General features: G+C 45.6%; 1 protein-coding gene across 2 annotated transcripts in view; it reads left to right on the forward strand.

Annotated features, from left to right (window-relative positions):
• The window catches only part of LOC107372718 (solute carrier family 25 member 36-A), a 29,133-nt gene extending 19,308 nt beyond the window's left edge, over positions 1-9,825 (forward strand). For both annotated transcript variants that reach the window (XM_070543759.1, XM_070543760.1), the window contains 4 exons: positions 5,224-5,324; positions 6,835-6,901; positions 8,157-8,446; positions 8,530-9,825. In XM_070543759.1, the coding sequence (XP_070399860.1) occupies positions 5,224-5,324; positions 6,835-6,901; positions 8,157-8,446; positions 8,530-8,723 (652 nt within the window). In that variant the 3' untranslated portion in view covers positions 8,724-9,825. The remainder of the gene's footprint in view (positions 1-5,223; positions 5,325-6,834; positions 6,902-8,156; positions 8,447-8,529) is intronic.
• Positions 9,826-13,051: the final 3,226 nt, after the last annotated feature.

Raw genomic sequence — 13,051 nt, forward strand, 5'->3', positions numbered from 1 at the left:
TCATCCTCTCTCTGTCTACGCTGTTCTTTATAAACAGCGGTAAAAAAGGACAAAATGTCACCTTTTTCTTTTCATGGCCGCTGATGCTTCCAGCCAGTGCTGCGAGAAAGTCATAGATAAATGAATACTGTGATCTAATCTCAACGTGTCTAAGGCTTAAAATGCAGCAACTTCATGTTTATTTTACAGTTAATGTTACAAAGGAACAACAAATCAGTATTAACTGTGGGTAGACTCAGTTAGGAACTTAAAAGTAAATGACAGAAACGCGCGACTACGATCAAAACACTGATGTCAGGAAAATAAACTGTATTGCTTACCTTCGTCTCTTAGCGTCTTTTCCGTTAGTCGTCCTCAAGAACTTCTTCGGGTCCCATTTAAACTATTTTTAATCTTGTATTCAAAAATCCACCGGGTAAACAGTTCTGTCCACAGAGTGTGCTGCGCTCTAAAGGCTCCGTGTGAAACGCTGCAGTGCATTAGTTCCCGTCTCCGAGGCAGCGCGGGGGGAAAAAAATCCGATCTCTTCAGCGCAGGGGCCATAACAGGGGCCAGGGCCGGTTCTACAGGGGCCCAGGCCCCTGTGGGCCCCCGTTTAAAACCGCCATTGTTTCCACACAACGGTACAAAATGATGAATACCACACAATATGTAAATCAGTTCCTACACACGAAATGAGCCCAGATGTGTGCATCAGTACGGTTGATGCTAGGGATGCACAATATATCAGCATCAATATCGGTATCGACCCGATAACTAAAACTGGGTTGATATTAACAACCGATATTTTTTTTCCATCTTGTTTCCATTTGTCAGTTTCGGGGGGGGGGGGGGGGGGGGGGGTGTATTTGTTTAGTCATGTGAGTGATTGTTATCCTCTCAGAAGTGTAAGTGTGTGTGTGGTGTGTGTACATAATAACGTAAATTCAACTTTAATAAGTTTCATTCTATACAAAACCTGATAATTAATATCAGTATATTGCTATCAGCAAATATCGGTATCGGTGCATCACCAGTTGATACATGAGGCCCCAGATGTTTAGGGGTGCATTCAAACACTGCTGTAAGGACCCTGCTCCTCAGAACTAGCAGGATATAGTTCCATTGTGTTTTGCCCATTAACAAATACAACACCAGTCAACACCTTTTGTAGATGACATTGCCCAGTGTTACAGGGACTTTTGTCTTAATCCAGCATCCAGTGGATGATGGGTCTGTGTTGTTGGGCTTCTCGTGGAAATCCCACAAACCCTTTAAAAGACATCTTACATCTGAGGTGAACTGTGACTGAATCCATGTTTAGAGTTGTGAAATGTTTGTTTGACCTGTGGTAGAACATCCAGTCTGAAGCGCCAGCTTTGGCCTAGCTGTGTGTACCACAGTAACGACATTTCACTGAGACACATGAAGGCTCCGTGAGCCCTAAGCAGCCCTTATGCTGCTGCAGTAGTCAGCAGTTTGTGTGTCGGTGTCTCGGAAACATGGCGACAGCAGCGTCGTGTAGAAGTTCACAGCTGGTTTTCAGTAATGGGAGGTTAGAGTGGGATGTAATGGACTGGAGCTAACGCTGAGGCTAGCGGGAATGTGTACATAGTGTTTAAAGTCTGACTTGGATGGAGGCAGGAAGACCTTCTGTGCTGAAACACTGTTCAGATGAATACAAACTTGGCTTTCCAATGTGACGGATGAGTGACTCAGCACATAAACAGCTGCACCGTTACCAAGCAACAAACCCACAGACACTTGTATTTTAACAGAAGCATCCGCACATTTTTATTATATTTATTAGTCAATTATTAAATAGAATTACTATAAATGAGGCGTGCATTCCTTTTAGGCAGATCATTTAGAAACAATGTGTGGTTTTTACTGTTATTCTCTGGAAATATCCATCAAAATGTTGTTGAAAATGAATGAAATGATGCCCAGTTGTTGAAAAATATTGGTGACTTTGTAACATACAGGTCCTTCTAAAAAAAATTAGCATATTGTGATAAAGTTCATTATTGTCTGTAATGTACTGATAAACATTAGACTTTCATACATATTAGATTCATTACACACAACTGAAGTAGTTCAAGCCTTTTATTGTTTCTAATATTGATGATTTTGGCGTACAGCTCATGAAAACCCAAAATTCCTATCTGAAATAATTAGCATATTTCATCCGACCAATGAAAGAAAAGTGTTTTAATACAAAAAAAGTCAACCTTCAAATAATTATGTTCAGTTATGCACTCAGTACTTTGTCGGGAATCCTTTTGCAGACATGACTGCTTCAGTGCGGCGTGGCATGGAGGCAATCAGCCTGTGGCACTGCTGAGGTGTTATGGAGGCCCAGGATGCTTCGATAGCGGCCTTAAGCTCATCCAGAGTGTTGGGTTTTGCGTCTCTCAGCTTTCTCTTCACAATATCCCACAGATTCTCTACGGGGTTCAGGTCAGGAGAGTTGGCAGGCCAGTTGAGCACAGTAATACCATGGTCAGTAAACCATTTACCAGTGGTGTTGGCACTGTGAGCAGGTGCCAGGTCGTGCTGAAAAATGAAATCTTCATCTCCATAAAGCTTTTCAGCAGATGGAAGCATGAAGTGCTCCAAAATCTCCTGATAGCTAGCTGCAGTGACCCTGCCCTTGATAAAACACAGTGGACCAACACCAGCAGCTGACATGGCGCCCCAGACCATCACTGACTGTGGGTACTTGACACTGGACTTCAGGCATTTTGGCATTTCCCTCTGCCCAGTCTCCCTCCAGACTCTGGCACCTTGTTTTCTGAATGACGTGCAAAATTAGCTTTCATCTGAAAAAAGTACTTTGGACCACTGAGCAACAGTCCAGTGCTGCTTCTCTGTAGCCCAGGTCAGGCGCTTCTGCCGCTGTTTCTGGTTCAAAAGTGGCTTGACCTGGGGAATGCGGCACCTGTAGCCCATTTCCTGCACACGCCTGTACACGGTGGCTCTGGATGTTTCTACTCCAGACTCAGTCCACTGCTTCCACAGGTTCCCCAAGGTCTGGAATCGGTCCTTCTCCACAATCTTCCTCAGGGTCCGGTCACCTCTTCTGGTTGTGCAGCGTTTTCTGCCACACTTTTTCCTTCCCTCAGACTTCCCACTAAGGTGCCTTGATACAGCACTCTGGGAACAGCCTATTCACTCAGAAATGTCTTTCTGTGTCTTACCCTCTTGCTTGAGGGTGTCAATGATGACCTTCTGGACAGCAGTCAGGTCGGCAGTCTTACCCATGATTGCGGTTTTGAGTAATGAACCCGGCTGGGAGTTTTTAAAAGCTTCAGGAGTCTTTTGCAGGTGTTTAGAGTAGGGTTGTCACGGTAACCGGTGTAGCGGTAAACCCCGGTAAAAAAGTTGACAATAATTATAACCGTCTTGTTTTTAAAAACTATATCATCTCGGTGGATTACCGTGGCTGCGGTGTAGGCGCGGTGACCCTTACCAGTCACCGTATCATCTGCTGAAGTTGCCGGCGGCACATGCGCACTTTGTTGTTTACAACCAAAACTTTCTTGAAGCTAAAGCTGAAATAATGGCCAAAGGAGGAGACGGCAGCGCTCAGGAGGACATTTATTATCCCTCAAAGAAGACAAAGTGGGAAGTACGGGCATCTTTTGGATATTTGAAGAATGCCGAGGGACAGTTGATAGAAGACGGCTATCCTGTTTGCAGCACATGCAGAAAAAGTGTGTGTGAAAGGCAGCAACGCTTCAAATCTCATGACACATCTGCGTGACCATCACCCACAACTCTACAGTCAACGCAAGGCAAGCTAACGTTAGCGTTTTAGCTAAAATGCATGATCCGAGGATTTGGGTCAAGGGAGAATGCAACGAGTCGCTATATAAAGCAGCCGCAGCGCCGCTACCTGCATATAAACCGTGTCGCGGACACCGCCATGTTGAAATGACGCTATGCATTACGGGGCTCCCAGGGGCAGATAAGAGTTGGTCTCTCTCCGAGAATAATTATGAATTTAACAACGATTACTGCCCGATGACATTTTCCCACATCTGCAAAGTTCACTGGAAGGACACAAACCGAGGACAATACTTTCCTGATATAGGGTTTATTACTCAAGTAAGGGTAAAAAAGTATCTGATTAGAAGGCTACTTGAGTACTGAGTATCATCTGATCTAATATTTTAAAACGATAACATCAAACAGACATAAAATAAGAAGTTATGGGCAAATATTGGTATTTTAAAGACTAAAGGGGGAAAATGTAAACAAATAAACAACATAATTACAAAATAACACATTTTAGGCTAAATTTAGACACAAACTGAGGACAATATTTCCTGACATACAGGGTTTATTTAGTTGTCTGAAAATGTAACGCGTTTAAAAAAATACCGCGGTAATTTTGGTCACAATAATCGTGAGGTTAAATTTTCACACCGTGACAACCCTAGTTTAGAGTTAATTAGCTGATTCAGATGATTAGGTTAATAGCTCTTTTAGATAACCTTTAGATAGGAATTTTGGGTTTTCATGAGCTGTACGCCAAAATCATCAATATTAGAAACAACAAAAGGCTTGAGCTACTTCAGTTGTGTGTAATGAATGTAATTTATATGAAAGTCTAATGTTTATCAGTACATTACAGACAATAATGAACTTTATCACAGTATGCTAATTTTTTGAGAAGACCTGTATATCCATAAAAATCGGATCTAAAATACACTGAAGTGGGCTAAGTCTCTGGGCGACACCATGTTTTCTTCTACGGGAGCCCATGAGGACAAAATGCATTTACTGATTTGTAACAAACGGTTACAAAACTTGCGTCATTCTTAAACGTTGTTGTTTTACACATTTACCTCTTCACTCGTTGCCACTGATGAAAGGGAGCCTGATGTATGTTGCTGAAGTGTGGACTCCTCAGAGCTTTTTGACCCTAATGAGCATCCGTTGGTAAGGTCTTACTCCAACACAAAAACACAGTTTATGTATCTACTGCCCCCTATCGCCAGGAAAAACGCACACTGTCACTTTAAAGGTGAATTACTGAATATTCCATTGCTGGCATAAGATACGATCATTTAGCCAGACCTGAGATTAGGGTCAGATTAATGTTTGACTGTGTAACTGAGAAGCTGCTGGACCTCTGCAGGCAGCAGCTTTTATCTGTGCATGCACATGAAACCATGACATATGAATGATGTCTCATCCAGGTGGAAGGCTAGAGCTTTGTTTCCTTTCCTCCCACAGAGCTATCTACTTTGCTGCTTACTCCACTGCGAAAGATAAGCTGAACAGTGTGTTGGAACCAGACTCCACACAGGTGCACATCATATCAGCAGGAATGGCAGGTAACCGTTTTACTCAGATTACTCACTGACATGGAGTACACGCACCTTTTGGGACTGATTCTGTAACTTTTTTTTGTTACATGTTCTGGTGAAATATCGTAATCTCATTCTGCTGCTCAGTAGAAGTGAGCAGAAGTGGTTCTTATCAAAACTAACCCGACAACGTTTAATCAGAAATCTTTCAACAGCTACTTTAGCAGCTTTGAGAATACTATCTAGTATCCAGTAATCTAGTGTTTTAGCCATTGATCAAGTCTTAAATAATTATGTTTAGTAGTAATAATGCAAACTGTTTGTGAGGAGCTGGACCCTTTGGTCAGTGTCTGATCCGCCTAATTTAAAGGGGCCATATCATGGAAAATCCACGTTTTGGAGCTTTTGATCGTGTGATTTTATTTCCTCATGAAAAAAACAAACAAACCCATTTTTGGCTGCATTCATGCATTTTCCTGCTTCAGCTGCAAATTTAGTGCTTTACTTTGAAAATCTTGTAAAGTGTCACTGGAAACTAACCGGGTCATCCGGCCCTGCTCCTCTCCCAGAAGCTGGTCGCTGGTCTGAAACCCGTCTGCCCTGGCCAGCACACGATTTGTGGCTTAGGCGACTGGTGTCCTGTAGCAGCCGTGGTAGTCCAGTGGTTGGAGCACCAGGCTGGACACCTTAACCACTGGACCACCACGGCCAATACAGCATCTCACCTGAGACGCTGTTGTAGGCGCGTGGGCGGAGCTTCACTGAAACGAAGCGTTTCATTTCCAGGTATAAACTCAGGCTGGTGGAAATAACTCGTGTTTGAGATGAGTGACAGCTGAATAGAGCCAACGGTAAAACTTTATCACGCTGCCTAGCTTTGCTCTCGAAGGTTTAAGAGAACATGATATGGGACCTTTAAAACCTTTTTGGGTTTTTTTGGGACTGGGGCTACTTAACCGTTTTATTTTACAATATTAACCTAAAGGTTTTCTCTGTCAGCTGCTGTGTCCCTCATGCTGTCTTGTGATGTGTGGAGAGAGGTTGTGAGTTGTGGCAGATAAAATCTTCTGGGATTGTGTGGGAAGTGAAATGGTTGCATGCCGGTCATGTTGCTACACACTAGCCTGTGTCTATTTTAGGCCTTTACTCTACCGTAGCTCTCCTCTCGCAAGGCCATGAGACCCCCACACCACCAGGGGTCTCCAGCTGCATCTGTGAGGGGTTGCTTGGGTCTGCGTGAGTACTCGCCACAGATCTGTGCCTCTTTGGTTCTTTTCCTTCCTCCTCAGCCTTTCTGTCATCTTCTCCTTTACCGTGTTTCTGTTCTGGTTTTAGGGACTGATGTTGCTCATCGCTCCTTAAAGGGGCTTGCTTTCCCCCTTTAAGTTATTTTTGAATTCGTAAACAGTTACTGACTTTGACACAGCCTAAAGAACACTTATGCATTGCCCAGCATGTGCTTTATTATCACCAATGAATGTTGAAACTGCTCATAGATGTATTTTCGAGCTGTAATCCTGCTGCTGCTTCCTCCTAGGTTTCACAGCCATCACAGCAACAAATCCAATATGGCTGATAAAGACTCGTCTACAGCTGGACGCAAGGTGAACACCACTCTGTGGCGGGGGATTGACAAACCTCAGATGTAGGCTGGTGACGCATCGATGTTCCATTCAACTGGGTTCTATTTCGAATGGACCCTCCTCTGTGTTTGAGCGGCGATGTGAGCTTGTTTTGGCTTTCCCGTGATGCGGCTCACCTCTCATGGTCTGCACAGGGACTGCTTTCCGCCTCCGTGTAGTTTGTTTATGTCTGTTAGTTAAACCTGACAACCCAGTTGTTCTGTTGTTTGAGAACGCACACCAGCAGCGAGCTGAAGCACACGCTGTGATGCAAAGGGTCTTCAGGGATGAGACACGAGGAAGACTTAGAAGGTGCATGTTCTTTACATCACAACACCAAGGTCTCGCAGCTGGAGAGTCGGAGTCGGCCTCAGCAGAGTCTGAGGTCAAGAACCAGTGCACCACGCAGCGGCTGGGTCAGGGTGAACAGTTGGACTGCAGCAGGTCCTGACATGAACCAGCTGCTGGATGGGACCCCTCCAGAGTGGGTGAGCCAAGGCCAGACTATCCTGATCATAGAAGGTCCTCGGAAAAGGCCGATCCATGTGTACATGGAAGCTCCTGCCGATCATCATGGCTTTGAAGAGCTGGATCGCTTCCTGAGGCCACTAACGTGTCTGCTGCCTGGAGCGACAAGGGGAAAGCCTTCGACTCGATCCCACTCTCGTGGATCCTGAAGCGTCAACATCATAAAGACCTCAATGGCAATGTGGAATGCTGTAGGGCAGCTGAAGACCGACTGCGCAGCCACCTCCAGGACAGTCGCAGCTCACACAAAGCCTCCTTAGATAACGTGAAACTAACGTTATTAAAAATGTTCTGAAAATAAACCATTAAGTCCAGTTTGACCCAGACAGCGATGCGCTGACCTCTAATGGCTTTAAAAGCTGTCCTGGGCTTTCTCATCTCACCCCACAGCCTGTGTCCACATCCATGGAGGCTGTCTGCAGCCCTGCTGCCCTTAGACATGTGATCAGTAAGTGCAGCTCACATGCACACGGAGCTGCTGGAGAAGGTCTTCTGACCACCTTTTTTATAGCTGGTCATTTATTTCAGTGATCACAACGAGCCAACGTGTTTATTCACCGCCGTGTTGAAAATGAAACGATGAATAAAATGTGATTGTAATGTGCTTATTAGATTTTTACTGTTGTTATTCAGGTTCCTGCTCTGATGTTTCTGATTTAGGGCGTGGATGCCGATGCTTTGTGACTAATTTCTTCTTGTCTGATGTCAGGAACTGTGGGGAGCGGCGGATGAGTGCGTTGGAGTGTATGCGTCGTGTGTATAAAGCAGACGGCCTGCTGGGCTTCTATAGAGGCATGTCGGCGTCTTACGCCGGGATCTCAGAGACGGTCATCCACTTCGTTATCTATGAAAACATCAAGCGGCGCCTGTTGGAGGCCAAGGCGCCACAGAACGTGGATGAGGAAGAAGACTTGTCTAAAGATGCTTCTGACTTTGTAGGGATGATGCTTGCTGCTGCCGCCTCCAAGACTTGTGCCACATCTGTTGCTTATCCTCATGGTGAGAACTGCTACCAGTTTTCAGCTCTACACTGCTTTTATGTATTAAAAATGCAGGTTTTCACTTTTCTTTTTAATTTGCAGAGGTAATTCGCACCAGACTACGGGAAGAGGGCACCAAATATCGTTCGTTCTTCCAGACTCTCGCAACCGTGCCCAAAGAGGAGGGCTATCGTGCCCTGTATCGGGGTCTCACCACCCATCTGGTGCGCCAGATCCCCAACACTGCTATTATGATGTGCACCTATGAGCTGGTGGTCTACCTCCTGAACGGTTAAAGTCTTCCTGTGGACAGTCAGAGCCTCTGTTAAGAGGAGAGATGAAGAAAAGCAAACACCTGCAGACCAGCCAGGAACCTAAATGTCAGAAGTTGACCGAGACGGCCCCACTCCTTCGTCTCAGAGACCCGAGCAGCACATGAAATCCTCCCACTTGTTTCATGACCAAACTGTTGATTTTTACTTTGGTTTGGACAGGCCGGTGGTGTCGTTTCATTTCAGTTCCATTGTTCCATTTTCCTCATTGAAAAACCAACCTCGCTTATAATCTGCTTCCGGTGTGACTAAAAGAAGTTGCAGCTGTCAGAATGTGAGCCGCATAAACGGTGTTTCACTTATGGATATCATTTCTCACCAGTAGCATAACTCTGATGTCGAGGGTTGGGGACATCCGCAGGCGTAGGGGAAGGAACGGATAGCTGACGTGTTTTACGTAACCAACTAAGATGCGGTGTCCCCGCTGACGTGCAACAATACCGTTAATGACCAGCTTAATAACAATCCACTCGAGTGGTTTTCTACGTCTGTGAAACACAAGAGCAGACGTGTGTTCATGACATGATTTAAATCTGGTGTCCTGTTGTAAATGAGGTGTGAGCGGTGTGTGTGTGTGGTAAGCTAGCCACACTGCAGTAGAATTAATTCACGTCTAAAATGTACGTAATAAAGGGGTGGCTGTGCTGGCAAGGAAAGGAGCACACTTACCCTTATTGTGAATTAGAAATTAATATAAATAATTATTAACGAAGTGATATTTGCTGCATAAATACCATCAGCCCAGTTTTGGAAAAAGAGTGGATTATCTTTAGAAATGGGCAGATCTGGCTCATAACTGTGACTTTCATCTCAACCGTCTCGTCCTAGAAGCACTTTTAAAGTAAGTCCTGTCTTTTCATCTCATTTGTACCGTTCCGGTTTGTTGAAGTGGACCCAGAGTTTCACAGGGAAGGGTTTACATGAAAATGTGTCGTTGAGCAGCAGCAGCAGCTTTCTACGTGCACAGTCATTAAATCTCCAGAAATCTACTTTCCTGATCGTTTGTTTTCCAGGTAATGAAGTCAGATTTGAATGGGGTCAAAATAAACTTTTGTCACTTGTTTTATTAGGTGTTCAGACCCGCTGTTTTCTTTCATGTTTTTGTCACGTAGGATAGAATACAGAATCCCCTTACTGCCCCTAGTGGGGAAATGTTGGTGTTGCAGCAGCTTTTACATTCACTGTGGGAGCCAAACGGTAAGACAGAAAACACACATGCCTATTGGCTGGGTCCAAACATGAATAAACATTACGTATGTGGTGTGTATTCAACGTTCATGTAGGCCAAACGTGGCACAGTCCACTTTCGAATGTGGCGTTTAGTTCTGTGATGTTGCTGCAGTGTTTCTGTAGCATTCACTGGTGTGTGTGTATGTGTGTGTGTGTGGTAGATGCTGTTAGAAGCTTCTGGTGGTTTTAGCCACTTTGGAGTTCTGTTGCCGGAGGAACACCTAATGGATTATCGGTTCATTATTTGGAAGTTTGGCCGATTCTAATGGCAGCCTTGTTGGGAGTAAGCCTTTGCGTCTCATCTGCAGCATGCCCACAAAAGCATCCAAAGAGCGGTAGAAACACCAGTACCAGCAAAGCTCCAAGTAGCAACAGTCAGCAACACAGCAGCATATTTACATGGAGCACATGCCAAGAACACAGTAGAATGCGCCATGAATCTACAGCTCTATTGAGAGTAGCAGTGACATCACCTATCCATCCATCCATCTTTGGCTGCGGGGGCAGCAGCCTAAGCCCAGACTTCCCTCTCCCCAGCCACCTGGGCCAGCTCCTCAGCAGGAATCCTAAGGTCCGTGAATTACTTGATGTAGCGACATGAATGACCTAATATTTGTGACCCAAAGGTCACGCTTTCCCAGCTGGGTCGAGCTGTAACTTTTGTTCCACAGATTAACCCTGGAGCCGTGGTGTCAGCTCGACACCATCTTTATCTGCTGCTGTTCCGTCCCAAGATGAAGGACACTTCAAGATTTTAAAATACTTTAATAAACTGTTTTACTGTTTATTACAATCATATAATAATCATCATAAATAATCATCTTGGTTCAGCATAAATATATTTAATTACTGAAATGACTTATTATTCTTTGGGTTAATCATAATTATTATTTATGATCATCAGTAATGTGTGATCAGTAACCAGAAGGTCATTGGCATGTGTACGCCTCATGCAGGACTGAAACCAGGGTAAAAGTTAACCACCTCACATGTCTTTACTCCATATCAACGAGCTTTCTGACGCTGAGAGGGCGTGCTCTGAGGTTTTGTTAAAACCAAGTCTCCGCAGCTGAAGTTCAGTTCTTGAACCAAGCATATACTCTCCGTGGTAACGAGAGTTATCCCAGAGGACGAGGGTCGGCCGCCCAAGCCTCTACTAAGCTGTTCTGTCATGCTGATAGAATTGCTCCGAATAAACACCTGTAACCAGCTGACGTAAAACTCCTCCAGAGGTAAGCCAGACGCAAGCTCGACACTGTGTACCCTGAGACAACTTTTGGACCAGAGAGTCGGTTTCACTCGGGTCTTCTCTACCTGACCGAGTACCCTGAGGCTGACAACATCCTCCTTTGACCTCCGGATCCACACAGAGGGTCGTCTAATTGGGTGAGGTAGAACACAGACTGTGTCCGATGCTGTTCTCTCTAAGAAACCGCCAGTTAGCTGCAAAACAACGTTTTCGACCCAGAACGCTTTCTCTCTGAAAGAAATCTTCTGAGATTCATTCACGAATCCAAACCTCGCATTTCATTTTAGTTTTCCATCCAGACCCAGGTTTGCTTTTAATAAGTTTAATATCAAGCTGTTACAAATAGTCATCTTTAAATTGTTAGTATAATAAATTCTTAACTTTCTAGAATCTGACTCTTCTTTGAAATGAAACACAGAATGGTGTATATTTGGTTATTGAATAAGCAAACATTCCTTTAAGCTTTTGATTCAATAAATAAACGTTTGCTAAAATTTCATTATCTTAAATTAAAAATTAATCTTTGGATTAAAATACAGACCAAGACGGTTGGTGTATGAACTTCTATCGATTGCATTAATATCCTAGATATTTGCGCATCCTGTAAGGCCTGACTCGAGCTTAGCTGGACCGGAGCGAGAGTTCGGATTGTGGCGTGTATTTTGACCCAAGCGCGGAGTGACTGACGGCGGGCAGATTGACACGCGTTTGCTCTAGGAGTCAAACCGTACAAAGCTAGTGAGCACGGCGGCTCCAAAAGAAAACAAGCTGACTTACTGTGAGTCGGCAGGGTGAGTGGCTTGGGCTGATCTGGTCAGAACAGTCTTCGTCTTCGTCTTCGTCTTCCTCCGCTTATCCGGGTCCGGGTCGCGGGGGCAGCATCCCAATTAGGGAGCTCCAGGCCGTCCTCTCCCCGGCCTTGTCCACCAGCTCCTCCGGCAGGACCCCAAGGCGTTCCCGGACCAGATTGGAGATGTAACCTCTCCAACGTGTCCTGGGTCGACCCGGGGGCCTTCTGCCGGCAGGACATGCCCGAAACACCTCCCCGGGGAGGCGTCCAGGAGGCATCCTGACCAGATGCCCAAACCACCTCAACTGGCTCCTTTCGATCCGGAGGAGCAGCGGTTCTACTCCGAGTCCCTCCCGAATGTCCGAGCTCCTCACCCTATCTCTAAGGCTGAGCCCGGCCACCCTACGGAGGAAACTCATTTCGGCCGCTTGTATCCGCGATCTCGTTCTTTCGGTCATTACCCAAAGCTCATGACCATAGGTGAGGATTGGGACGTAGATCGACCGGTAGATCGAGAGCCTGGCTTTCTGGCTCAGCTCCCTCTTCCCCACGACAGATCGGCTCAGCGTCCGCATCACTGCAGACGCCGAACCAATCCGCCTGTCGATCTCCCGATCCCTCCTACCCTCACTCGTGAACAAGACCCCGAGATACTTAAACTCCTCCACTTGAGGTAGGACCTCTCCCCCGACCCGGAGGTGGCAAGCCACCCTTTTCCGGTCGAGAACCATGGTCTCAGATTTGGAGGTGCTGATCCTCATCCCAGCCGCTTCACATTCGGCCGCGAACCTACCCAGCAAGAGCTGAAGGTCAGAGCTGGATGAAGCTAGGAGGACCACATCATCCGCAAAAAGCAGAGACGAGATTCTCCTGCCACCAAACTCGACACACTCCACACCACGGCTGCGTCTAGAAATTCTGTCCATAAAAGTGATGAACAGAACCGGTGACAAAGGGCAGCCCTGGCGGAGTCCAACCCTCACTGGGAACAGGTCCGACTTACTACCGGCTATGCGGACCAAA

The sequence above is a fragment of the Nothobranchius furzeri genome, chromosome 13 (genome assembly GCF_043380555.1).
Source record: "Nothobranchius furzeri strain GRZ-AD chromosome 13, NfurGRZ-RIMD1, whole genome shotgun sequence".
Classification (NCBI taxonomy): domain Eukaryota; kingdom Metazoa; phylum Chordata; class Actinopteri; order Cyprinodontiformes; family Nothobranchiidae; genus Nothobranchius; species Nothobranchius furzeri.